This window comes from Macaca fascicularis, chromosome 17 (genome assembly GCF_037993035.2).
Source record: "Macaca fascicularis isolate 582-1 chromosome 17, T2T-MFA8v1.1".
Taxonomy (NCBI): Eukaryota; Metazoa; Chordata; class Mammalia; order Primates; family Cercopithecidae; genus Macaca; species Macaca fascicularis.
The window spans coordinates 1,039,281-1,053,045 of record NC_088391.1 but is presented as its reverse complement, the minus strand read 5'-3'; the positions used below and the strand labels follow the sequence as shown (position 1 = coordinate 1,053,045).

General features: G+C 36.7%; 1 protein-coding gene across 15 annotated transcripts in view; it reads right to left on the bottom strand.

Moving 5' to 3' along the window:
- XPO4 (exportin 4) overlaps nt 1–13,765 on the bottom strand; it is a 105,532-nt gene that overhangs the window by 39,423 nt on the left and 52,344 nt on the right. For 9 of the 15 annotated variants that reach the window (XR_001486249.4, XR_012426706.1, XM_065532928.2 and 6 more), the window contains 3 exons: nt 8,350–8,462; nt 3,154–3,311; nt 2,727–2,901 (listed from right to left, as the gene is read on the bottom strand). Coding sequence is in view for 12 of the 15 variants with exons in the window: in XM_065532928.2 (XP_065389000.1) it covers nt 2,727–2,901; nt 3,154–3,311; nt 8,350–8,462 (446 nt within the window). In the remaining 3 variants the exon portion in view is untranslated. Of the gene's footprint in view, nt 1–2,726; nt 2,902–3,153; nt 3,312–3,521; nt 3,727–8,349; nt 8,463–13,355; nt 13,750–13,765 lie in introns of those variants that run through there. The other 6 variants (XR_012426705.1, XM_074021630.1, XM_074021633.1 and 3 more) reach the window with 4 other exon arrangements.

The window sequence follows — 13,765 nt, the reverse complement described above, 5'->3', positions numbered from 1 at the left end:
TGATTCTCCTGCTTCAGCCTCCCGAGTACCTGGGATTACAGGCGCCCGCCACCATGCCTGGCTAATTTTTTGTACTTTTAGTAGAGAAGGGGTTTTGCCATGTTTGGCAGGCTGGTCTCGAACTCCTGACCTCAGGCAATCGGCCTACCTCAGCCTCCCAAGGTGCTGGGATGACAGGCGTGAGCCACCGAGCCCGGCCTATACAGGTACTTTTCATGCAATTAATCCATGTCATAAAGCAGTGGAAGGAATTCGTACCCTGACTTCACCAATGAGGAAACATGCTCAAAACAAGTGACGCAGCCTGAGCTCTCACCCTTCATGATTGTTTGGCCCATAGCTGTACGGTCTCCCTCAAAGTTCACATCTTTCCATCCCATGCTAACTCCCGAACTCATTTCTTTAATATGCCTCAATTTACCAAATTTTACTTAAAAGATCATGTCTTGGCCAGGTGCGGTGGCTCACACCTGTAATCCCAGCACTTTGGGAGGCCGAGGTGGGTGGACCGCAAGGTTAGGAGCTCAAGACCAGCCTGGCCAACATGGTGAAACCCCGTCTCTACTAAAAATACAAAAATTAGCCAGGTGTGGAGGCGGGCGCCTGTAATCCCAGCTACTCGGGAGGCTGACGCAGAAGAATCGCTTGAAGCTGGGAGGTGGAGGTTGCAGTGAGCCAAGACCATGCCATTGCACTCCAGCCTGGGCGACACAGCGAGACTCCATCTCAAAAAAAAAAAAAAAGATCATGTCTTTACATACTTTTCCATCTCAGGACAACTATGTATTACATCCTATTACTACAATCACTGGGTGCCCAAGAAAACAAAAGATGAAACGGTTTCTGTCCCAGAGGTCCAATTTGGTTTGGCTGGATTTGTTTCTCTATTTCTGGTATCAGCTGTACACTCCCCTGGTCCTCTACTCCCAGCATACACAAGATACAACGGAAACCGCTTGAGGCTGAGATGACATTTAGGAGGTTTACTCTTCAATAAAGTCATCATGCATGGGCCACCCCGTTAGCCCTCAACTTCACCACACATCCCCAACCTGGTTTCTATGACTAATGCAAAACTTATCCCTCTGTCCTTTTCAATAGGGGACCAATTATTTTTAAAAATAATTTTTAAATATCATAAACAGCTCAATTAAAAATTGAGTAAAATAAATGAAAATAAATAATACTTTTCTTGAATGAAACCCGTCAGGTTCATCACTAGAGCATGCCTGAAATAAGCACAATACACATATACTTCTCTGCAAATGCATGTAGGCTTTCTATATTTCAATACTCCTATGTCAAATCTTGAAGGAAAAATTGTCAAATGTCAGTGACCTCAAAATAAATAAATTCTGTACTTAAAATTTGCAAATCAAGGATGCCGTATATCTTCCAGCAATTCTTTAAAATGTTTAGGAACACGCTTAACTCACAAGCAGAAACTAAAAGGTAGCTTAGTTTCTAAATATAGGCTCAACATGCTCTTTAATCCACCTGGTTTAGAAGAGAAAATAAACTAAGGGGGAGAGGGAAAGTGCAAGGAATTCATGTTAAATAAAACCTGACTAGTTCAGAATCTGTGATCATCTGAAAGAAGTGTGAGTAAAGCGTAAATACTCAAAATTACCCTGGATTTTTAAGTTTAGAACATAAATTATCCCTCTGAAACATTCAAATCTACCTATCATGCCTTTAAACTTCTACCCTTCTGTTACTACATTTTCTCCACCACATAAACACTTGTCTGACCTGGATCCTTTCCTCATCAAATCATGAAAGTGCCCGATTACATAAACATAATCATCTCGAGTTCCCTATTCTCTGAACAACTCTGAAGGGATACAAAAAACTCACATACACATTGGCAGAATCTAACCAAAACAACTTACAATTTAACATGAAATTCTAACAAAATATCTACATTCCTTTTACAGCTTTTCAAAAAGATTCACATTTTGATTCATAAAAAGAAAAATTAGTTTCAACAATGTAATCACTACTTTGTGGAATGAAATCAATTTTTTTCCATGATTAATATAGCTATTCACAGTAACCGTTACAAAAGCAGCTGTGTTGCCAAGGGGTTTTAGTAGATGTTTTCTAAATTTAAATATAAAATATGGAAAACACACATTTGAAAATTTATACCAAAAAACATCTTTAGTATTATCGGTCTTAATTTCAATGTAAATTAAATTCTACCAGGATACACTATTAAAGCATTACCATCCAAAAAATTAGAGCGCACAGTCAAATGAAAACAAGCAAGGTTACAATGATTTGAACCAAATTATGTTTACATAATTGCCAAATAAGTCCAAAGTAAAAAATTCTCAAAAAATAAAATAAAATCACACATAACTACACCATACCACAGTAGCACCCTGTAAACAATGTTTTTGCTGTTAGAATGAGCTTTCAACGTAATTTTTATGTGAAAAATTGTGTTGAACAAACCACAGCTCATTTCATTCTGTCTCCTATATTTGGGTACTAAAGTATCTCAAAATTAAACGCTTAAGACCAGTTACTATCACCAACAAAACTATTTTCATCCACAAATTTTTAAAGGTCATGTTTCCCAAATAATTTGCACACCTAAACAAAATGGTCATTTTAATAGCTAGCACTCAAAATAATTACTTTCCATGAGAAATGTTCCAAAGGCACCACAAATGTCTTTGTGAAAACCTGACACAATTTACTTTAGAATAGTCACTCACCACTTCTTCCAATGCAGCACTTCGCCCGAAAGAACAAGTGAGGTGTGTGAGGCAGTTAACGAAGGAGGAGAAAAGCTCATTTGGAATGGCGGTTAGCACATTTCGTGGGAACACGGTTATCAGGTTGCTGATAATGCTGGAGATGCCCACAGCTTCAGAATCTTCTATTTCAATTCTAAAACCAAGGAATGAGTATTATTACGTGGCAGTAAAAGAAAAATTATTAATATAATAGCTCATTTCCAAACAAGCAAATATCGTTACTGATTCATTTTAAAAGGTATGTCTTTGTTTATTAATTACAAATTACCCATATGACTTTACTTCAAAATATAATGGCGAAAAATAACTAGTTCTTTTTTTTCTTCTACTGTTACACACAAAACATAGAGTTCCTTTTTCAGCTGCAAAGGGCAAGTATACCTACCCATTGATAGTATTCAGTAATCCCTCAATGAAGTGTGCGAGATAATCAACTTGTGATCCTTCATCAGGGAAGATGGGTCCATGAAGAGAAGCTAACTGGGCAAGGCACTGCAGAGAATCTTGTGCCATATCTGAATCTTCTCTGATTTTTCGATGTACCTGTTAGAAAGAATTACTAATCCATAAATATAAATTCTTCATTTGTAAGGGTCACGTGTCTACCATGCCGAATGAGGTAAGAGAAAAATTCACTGTAGCTGGTTATTTCCAGAAAATTAATTCCTGAATTAAACTAAATTTAGAAAGTTGTTCACTTTACAGGCCATTATTTTAAACATATCAATTGATTTTTAACTGAGGGCTACCTACATTTTGAAAATTGATCCGTCTCCAGCATGTTATGACAAAGAGAGAAACAGATGCCAGCCAGTCAGACACACTGCTTCTTCTAAAAACAGCAACAACGACAGTCATCTGTATTATGCTAACTATGCCTAGCTACAGCTTCTTGCTAAAGTTAGCAGACAAGTTCAATCAAGAGTATATAGATGCTGCTTTAGTGGAAGTAAACAGTTGCACACTTAGAAAAGCAATATACCATTGAATCCCTAGACATTCATGCATTCATTCAACCGAAATATAATAAGCACACTCTTTTATTAATTCTCAGTTCACTTACAATTTGTTTGAATCTCAGTTTAACCTACATCATTGCTATTAATAAATGCTAAAAGATTTTGAATACAAAATGTAAATTATACTTAAATCCATTTAAAGCTCACCTAAATTTTATTTCAACGATACAATACGGACATGAAACACCTGGAATAGTGTTCTACATGAAGGAAATGCTCTTGAAATACTGCTCCCTAGTTTTATAGTATTAATATTCTCAGATGTTAAAGGTTTCATAATAGAGCCAAGGAAAATTCAGTGAAGAAATATGATCATTATTAATCTTAATCCATCCAACACTTACTGTTGGATGTACCATTTTGTACTTGCCGAGGTACTTAACTACTCTAGCCCTTTTCTTTCCCACACAAAGTTCTCTCTCTTTTGTAAATGTGTGACACCGAACTCATAGTTTTCGGTTATATTCACTTTGACTAGGCAAATTGTTTCTCAATTACTTGCGATCAGAACATTTAAGTACTCACTGGTATATGCTGAGCCACAATGAAAACTCAGTAAATCCTTGTTCACTGAGACCATTAATCCCTAATCCCTGAACTTCTTAAGGTTCTAGTAATGAAATTTAAAATACTAAATAATCTCTAACATTACAAAGCTAACTGATCTACTGACATGCTTAAAATACGCTATACTCTTTGGACTAGAACAAACCACAGTCCATAAGCCAAATTTGGCCCACGCCTGTTTTTATATGGCTGTGAGCTAAGAATGGTTGTTGTTGGGTTTTTTTCCTCCATTTTTGTATGGTTGGGGGAAAACCAACAAAAATAATATTTTGTGATTTTGTGACCTGTGGAAATTATACAGAATTCTTTTTTTTTTGTTTTTCCTGAAACAGAGTTTCACTTGTTGCCCAGGCTGGACGGAATGCAATGGTGCAATCTTGGCTCTCTGCAACCTCCGCCTCCCCGGTTCAAGCGATTCTCCTGCCTCAGTCTCCTGAGTAGCTGGGATTACAGGCGCCTGCCACCATGCCTGGCTAATTTTTGTATTTTTAGTAGAGACGGGGTTTCACCAAGTTGGCCAGGCTGGTCTCAAACTCCTGACCTCAGGTGATCTGCCCGCCTTGGCCTCCCAAAATGCTGGGATTACAGGCGTGAGCCATCACGCCCAGCCAAAATTCATTTTAATGACCATCAAAAAGCTTTACTGGAACACTACCATGCTTATTTATATATCATTTACAGCTGCTTCTGTACTACAATGGCAGTGTTGAATATGAACATATGACCTGCAGAGCCTAAAGTGTTTACTATCCGGCCCTATACAAAAAATGTCTGCAAATTCTTGGTCTAGAATACAAATATTTTTCAAACTATATTCTAATGTATTTTAAGTTTTATATAGTAAATTCCAAGTACAATAGACAAATTCATATATGCACACTGTCTAGTTCACAAACTTCTGAACACAACTCACTCTTATAAATTCTTTATCTGAAATATGTAATTAAATTTTTATCACGATGCCTTAGAAGCTAATCAGCATTTAAGCATGCTATCCAGGGAGACATTCTGTCAACAGACACAATGTAATCTGGGACAATAAGAATCCATCTGGACTGGGCGTGGTGGCTCACGCCTGTAATCCCAACACTTTGGGAGGCTGAGACAGGCGGATCACAAGGTCAGGAGATCGAGATCATCCTGGCTAACAAGTTGAAACCCCATCTCTAATAAAAAATACAAAAATTAAAAAAAAAAAAATTAGCCGGGTGTGGTGGTGGGAGCCTACAGTCCCAGCTACTTGGGAAGCTGAGGCAGGAGAATGGCGTGATCCCAGGAGGTGCAGCTTGCCGTGAGCCAAGATCACGCCACTGCACTCCAGCCTGGGAGACAAAGCAAGACTCCGCCTCAAAAGAACAAAAAAAAAAATTCCATCTCACAATCTTAAATGTTCATTATGGTCTCGAAGCGAGCAATCAAAAGAAAGAATACCCGCAATGAAATAGCTAATGAAATAACTAAAAAGTTAAAATAAATAACTGTCTTTTGAGACAGTGTATGCTGTTCAAACTTAATTTATGTTACCTGAAATATAAACCACATAAAACTATTAATAAATGCTTAATTTTTATACAATATAAATTCTTGCCTTTCTTCCAATATCATCATTACAAAAGAGTTCCTCCATATCTGAACATGTATTTCACTATAAACTATATTATAAAACGGAAAGCTGAATCACCACCTGAATATGGGAAAAGGACAGAGGGATAAGGGAAAGCAAAGACCAGCAGGACGCCCAGTGAGGTGAACGGCAAGGCTATGCATCAAAAAAAGGAATACAAGGAAGGAGAAGCAAGTAAGGAAGATGACGAATTCTACTGGAACATGTTAAATCTGAGATGTCTGTGGGCCATCCAAATTAAAACATCCAGTAAGCACTTGGATTATAAGGCTCTGAAACTCTGGAGCAGGCTGTGCTGAATATAGATGGAGGAGTCATCTGGGAACCAATGCCTGAAGTCCTACGTGTCAAATAGAGCCACAAGAAAGTGTACAGAGTCAGCAACGTTGAGAATTAAGATAGGAATGCCAATATTTATGGGATGAGCAAAGAAGGAAGAGACTATAAGCGAGATCAAGACGACTCTGGTCAAAAAGGTAGGAAGAAAACACAATGAAAGTGGGTTTTTTTTCCCAAGACCTTATGGAAGGAAAAAAAATCAAGAAGTTTGTAAACTTCAGTAGGGCAGAATGCAACCCAAAGTATTCCAACATATTTAAAGTCTTAAGATTAACATATTTAAAGTCTTGCTCTTATGCAACAGTATACTGATAATCCAAATCTAGCACAAATGATATCCAGTGGAAAAGTACTTTAAATTAGGCAATAAATTCATATAACTAAAATTAAATTTAACCAGAATTAAATAAAAAGATTAGCCATTCTCATTTTTAAAACAAGTAACAAACTTGTTCATAAACTGCTTAAGTGAAAATAGCTACAAACCCAAAAATTGTTCAAATAAAGCAAAAAAGGGTTAACTTTCAAATTCAAAAGTTATTTGCATGTGGTTGTTCACAGCTGACAGGAGCAGCTGTCTGGTTTGTCTAGACAGCTGTTCAGATTTGGTAGAGCTGTTTCCAGTACTGCCAGCAAGTTTTTCACCTTTTCAAAAACTGCTGGAGTGGAATCGACTTTCAGTCAAGTGCATAATACAAAGACTTGGACTTGGATTCGTATCAAAACAATTCCTGTCAGATGAAGCAGGCCACGGAATTTCAAAATTTAGTTACAATTATCCCTTTGATCTTGACAGTGGTTTCAGCCATCATTTGTCTGATTTTAAAAAGAAACCACAAGGTGATTTAATGCTCAGTCTGAATATTTCTATAGAAAATATCTTTTATATATACCCATGGATAACCTTGTTCTAGATATCTTAAAATACATACCACGTAACTACTTTATTTTAAATGGTTCAATCAGAAAAAGGCAGTTGAAGGGCTCATCTATATTTTTAAAACAAATGAAAAGACACTAAAATTAACAATTGGGATTAAGCAAAATAGCTTTTCTACTTTTAATTGGGCTTTTGTCCTTATCATTATATCTAACTAACTTGTATATTCAACCTATAACTGCAAATTAGCATCCAACACATAAATGCACACACACAAATTGTTTGTCCAGCTTTTGACTGCTCTATTAGGATACACATTGGTCAATGTGGGAACATACTGCTTACATCTTGGTATTTAGCCAATAATAAAGAGGACTGTCTAAAGTTATACATGAGATAAACTGCTATTCAATAATACCAACTTCACTAATGGCTCATAAATATAAGAAGTATAAAACCTACACTCCAGAATAGCAGTTCTCAAACTGTGGTCCAGGGATCCCTGAAGCTTTTTAAAAGCCTGTCAGGTTGCCTGTGACAAGAAACGACTGCATAATCCTATGAAGACAGTATCTGCATCTCCCACTGTCTGTCACACAGGTAAAAACTATTTGCATATAACATGAAGACAGCAGCTGCGTTTCCCATTCTCACTGTCACACGGGTTAAAAGTGGATTAAGTCTGATATTACAGATTTACAAAAATGCAAAACAATGCTATTCTTCTCATTAAACTTGCTTTGTTTTCAAAAATACAGTTAATTAAAATGTTACTTATGTTAATATGTAATCGTTTCTTATTGTTACTTTTTAACACATTATTTTGTAAAGTTTTGTTTGAATTTTTAATAGGATAAACATAGCCTATATAAAGAAAAGTTCTTTGGAGTTCTCAATAATTTTTAAGAGTATAGAGGGGTCCTAAAATTAAAAGTTTGAGAACTTCTGCTCTAGGATACTAAGCCCTTCATAACTATGTGACATTTTTATAAATTAGCAAGAAACTTTTAAAATAATTTCTATTTAAGCAGCTATATTGATGAGAAGACTTTAGGGGAGAAAAGCAATCTGTTTTGTTTGACTTAAGAAACACGCCAAGGCATTTCCTCTCTTCTATGGCTCTTGCTACCAGAGAGGAAGACTGCAACTTACTGTGAAGAAAAGCTCCATAACTCTGCTGTCCAGAAGAGTCTCCCGCCAGGACTCTGTTGGCTTCAACAGCACATTTTGCGAGGATTCAAACATAGCTATATAATGTCTGCCCAGTTATTTGGTGTCAAGGTCAACAACAATAACATTCTTACTTTGTCTAAAGTATAAGTGTATCCTAAATATAACAGGAGCCATCTAGAAAGAATTTGTAATGGTAACAGTTTAAGCCTCTTCACATATGCTACATAATTCATGCATGAAGCTAAGGAATAAAAGGCATTAAGTGCCTGGGGGAAAAAAGAATGTTACAGGAATGTAAGGTAATGCTTTCATTGTAATTATGTGTCATGCTGTAGGCATACAGAAACTTTGAGAACCAGAGAATTTAATAGTGGCAACAGAAGGAAATACTCTTATTGCAAAGCATATGCCAAAATTCATGCAAAAAGAATCAATTTCTGCAAGTTTATCCCATCATTTCCCCCAATATCTTGCAACAATTAACACCACATATACAAAATGTGAGTCTCACATTGTCTACTTAGAAAAATAGCATTTTTCCAAAAGAAATATATTCACTGGGAAAACAAAAGAACAAAAAGAGTAAACACATATAACATCAAAGAAAAACAACTCCCACAGGTCATAGTATCTAAACATCAAGACAAAGAAATAATCCAACAAAAAACTTCATAGATGCTTATTTAAAATTCCCACAGACTAAAAAGCAATTTATATGGTGTTCAGGCATTCAATTTCAAACATGCTTCAAACAGAATACTGTTTTACCATAAATAAAGCAACCATCATATATATTTGTAGGTTTTTATGAATACTATTTATTGATACCGCCACAGTAACTGAGGCTTTTAAGAAATGAGAAAACTTGGCCGGTCATGGTGGCTCACGCTTGTAATCTCCGCACTTTGGAGGGCTGAGGCGGGCAGATCACCTGAGGTCAGGAGTTCGAGACCAGCCTGGCCAACACAGTGAAACCCAACTCTACTGAAAATACAAAAATTAGCTGGGCGTGGTGGCATGCACCTGTAATCCCAGCTACTTGGGAGGCTGAGGCAGGAGAATCACTTGAACATGGGAGGCGGAGGTTGCAGTGAGCCGTGACCACACCACTGCACTCCAGCCTGGGTGACAGGGAGAGGCTCTGTCTCAAAACAAACAAACAAACAAACAAAAAACAGTGGTTATGCCCCTTCCATTGGTAATCAAATGTCCAGCTAAAATACTTCGACTATGCAACTCAGTGAGAAATCTTAATGACAATCACCCAGAGCTATCGTCTGAAAAAAGTAGATAGAAATTCAAATACTATATTTTGAGTAAAGTCTAAATCGTTATTTTTACAGAAAAATTATTATTCACAGAGAAAATTAAAGGCTGTAATAATGCTCTGGAAACCTTTTTTTTTTTTTTTTAAGATTATTTGTTAACCCCCTTTAAAATAGCTAGTTCTATTTGGTCTCTGAAGAGCAAGGGGGGCACTATGAGTTGTTTCAAGAAGAAAAGTCACTGCTTGTTTCTGAAAAGTCACCCCCAAAATCCTCTGCAACTCTCTCCGACTGGTTAACAAAAGTGAAACTCAAATCTGGTTCATTTAAACTTCCCTTCTCTCTTCCTTTATCTGCCCCCTTGTGGAGGTACAGGGAAAGAGGTGAAGGCCAAAAAAGCCAAAAGAAAGAAGCCTGATTTTAAAAAGAGGGGAAAACAATCAGCCCGTGAACACTAAGAGCTATCAACAGACAGTGAGCCCATTTTCTTACGAGGCACCGATCGTGGTCTAAGACCAACGCTGTGTTCTTCAACCAATACTACAATATACTGATTTATCGGACACCTAGGATTTGCTTCAAAATAGTCTGGGGATGGCAGAGCACAGATGAAACAAGACTGGCTGTTTAAAGCTGGGTATTCTCTCTACTATTGTATATCTTTGAAAGTTTCCACAATAATGGGATGGCAAAGGCTTTAGTACATGAAATAAATCTTCTGAGTAAGGCAATCAATTATTTGTGTTTTTTTTTTTGTGTGTGTGTGTGTGTGTGTGTTTAAAAATGAGACAGCATCTCACTATGTTGCCCAGGGAGGTCTTGAACTCCTGAGCTCAAGCGATCCTCCTGGCTCATCCTCCCAAAGTGCAAGGATTATAGGCATCAGCCAGCACACCTGGCCAATTCTTCATACTTCATAAAAATTTAAATACATTTCACTTACTCTTTCCTAGTTTTACTTCTCTTTATTTTCAATATGCCAAATCTAACAAACGAAATATACATATGTAACATTTTCAACTAGGAAAGTAATGATTTTGTAATATTTCATATGCTTATAAAAGGTGTTATGATTTTATTTTTAAATTAGTTAGGATATGAAACAGATAAATGGGTTCACATAACCATAACAAAATGGTTGGCCTCAAACCTGACCATTTACCATGTTAGTAGTTAGCAGATGTATGATCCCTGAGAGTAAGAAGGCAAATACTTCAGGTACTGTAACTGCAAGAGAATGAAAGCCCAAACCTCCCTTCAAGAGCTGCAGACAGTTCAAGTACAGAGGACAAACACAGGTGGCAGAAACGAAGGGAATCGTATTCATAAATTTTGCTACTTCTGGATATATGAAAAACTCTATTCCAAGTAAATGAGGAGAATCTCTCACATTCTAATTATGCCTTCCAGGTATAACACAGCAAAGGGGGGTAACAGTGTGTTTTAGTAAGAGGGAGATGATAACCTAAAGATTCAATAAATCTTACAGAAGTATCAGTAAGAAAATACAGGAAGAAATCTTACAAAAGGAAACTATTAAACCTAAACCAAAATTCTCGTATAATTCTCTCCTCTACCTTTTTATAAATTATAGAAAGCATATACTCTATTAATACTTCTGGATATCAATTATTTACATTAAGGGAAAATGGACATGAGTTTTAAAAAGGACTTTTTCCAGATATAAAATGGAATTCACTGCAATGGCTCATGTAACATCAGATTCAAAATAACCCTGAAATCTGATTTTTTAAAATCTTGGTCTAGCCTCTCCTAATCATGGTCTGTTTTTCAGCACACTGTCCCTGGTGCCCAATTCTGTGGCCAATTTTCTTCAAATGTTCGTAACCAGAATATTTTTAAGATTATAATTCCTTATATGTGGCCAAGAGCATGGGAGATTTATGAGTTAGTATTTAATACCTATCAGAAAATACTTTTCCCCGTAATTATTACAAAGCTCCGTGTTACTTTTGTTTTCCAATCCCAAACCTGGAAAGGATTTTTATATCTGGCATGAGGTCTGTCTTCTAACAAGAATACACACTTGTAATGCTCCATGCAAAGAGGCTACACTTACCTTCCACTGAAAAACTAATCTACAACATTACAGACTTCACCACCTTCTATCAGCCAGCCTGGCAATACCACTAATAATACCACTATTATATACCATAATAAAAATGCACATGTACTGTATTATAGTTTTTATAAGACACAATTACAATCCTGTAACTACAAATCATATCCCACTCTACTAAAAAAAATTAATATTCCCAAAAGCATTTAAATAAACATAAAACAAAAAGAACAGGCCGGGCGCGGTGGCTCAAGCCTGTAATCCCAGCACTTTGGGAGGCCGAGACGGGCGGATCACGAGGCCAGGAGATCGAGACCATCCTGGCTAACAGGGTGAAACCCCGTCTCTACTAAAAAATACAAAAAACTAGCCGGGCGCGGTGGCGGGCGCCTGTAGTCCCAACTACTCGGGAGGCTGAGGCAGGAGAATGGCGTGAACCCGGGAGGTGGAGCTTGCAGTGAGCTGAGATCCGGCCACTGCACTCCAGCCTGGGCGACAGAGCCAGACTCCGTCTCAAAAAAAAAAAAAAAAACAAAAAAAAAACAAAAAGAACAGTATAATAAATATTTATATGGAACAGCATTAAAATGTTTATACAGAACAAATATTTAAAGACAATGCTATTCTGACAAGAAATATGTTTTAGTCATCAGATTGTACCGTGAAACTGCTGAAGTTGCTGCCCCTGAATAAGAGACTATGCCGGCTCTATGTGGGAGGGAGGCTTACTATGCATTCTATAACGTTTACTGTTACCTAAAATATTGTTATTATTCATGTACATGCATTACTTTTCAATTTGAAAAAAAAAAACTAGTGAAGAGCATATCACAATGTGGGCAGAATAACGATATACAAATCTGGACCATATCTTTACATTCAAAATAATATAAAGAATTAATTCATTTTTAATCAGGTATTCTCAAATGACTATTTCTATCTGTATGTATAAGAAATAAAAAAATAGTATTTCAACCCCAGATAATTCTTACTGATTCTTATAAGAAATCAAAAAATACCATTTCCACCCCAGATAATTCTTAGATGCTTAACTTAAAAAACAAACAGAACCACTCCACCAGAATTCGGAAATCTAGCACTACTATTCTTAAAGCAGTATTTTAAAAATAATTTCAAGGTTAAATAAAGCAATACTTTCATTTAAACATAATTTTAATAAAACAATAGTTTCCTTTTAAAACTTTCAAAAGTTTGATTTATAGTCACCACTTTAGCATTTTACAGTATCTGGACATTACATTCTTTATCTTTTACAACGAATATGTCACCAACAAAAGAACAGTTTGACAATGACCTGATTATTCACTAAACTGTCTCTCATTATATGCTAATCAAATTTTATGAGACATAAAAGTCACAAAAGATTGGAACTAAATAGCTATTATTTCACCAAAGTTCAAACGAGAGTATAATTCAAGAATTTTCTTGGGCTATGGCTTCATATATTTTTCAAAAATAAATACTGAATGCATGCAATTTATATTTTTATCAGAATGATTCATTTGTAACCAAACAAACCACAATTCCATCAATAAGAAAGCCAAACAGAGCTGCTTTCAGTCTTTTGCTAACCCTCTATCTTAAAAAAAATCTGTCATACACATCTGATCTTACTTTACCTTCCCATGTTCTCACCAAATCAAAGAATCAGGACCTTCAGCACCGTGATTTTTTTGCGGGGGGTGGTCTCCGTACCAAATACAAGTCCACTCCCTCGTAGCAAGAGTTCCGGCAAGGGATCCAATTCTGAAGTGCTAAAACCCAACCAGTCTTCTAAGCTCAACGCCATCATAATCCCTCGGAAAATCAGTTCCAGCTACATATAAATTCGACTGCACCACAGAAGAGTGAAGAATCAACTCTCCATTCCCTGCCCCCTCTCCCACAACAATCCTATCTAGCTCTAAAATTCTCCACTTAGGAAAGCTCACCAACTTCTGAGAAATCAAAGGCATATATAAATGTACCACCTGCCCTATTCTGTAACTGCATGGCCAGAGACAAACATACACCAGGCCGAGAGCCAGAA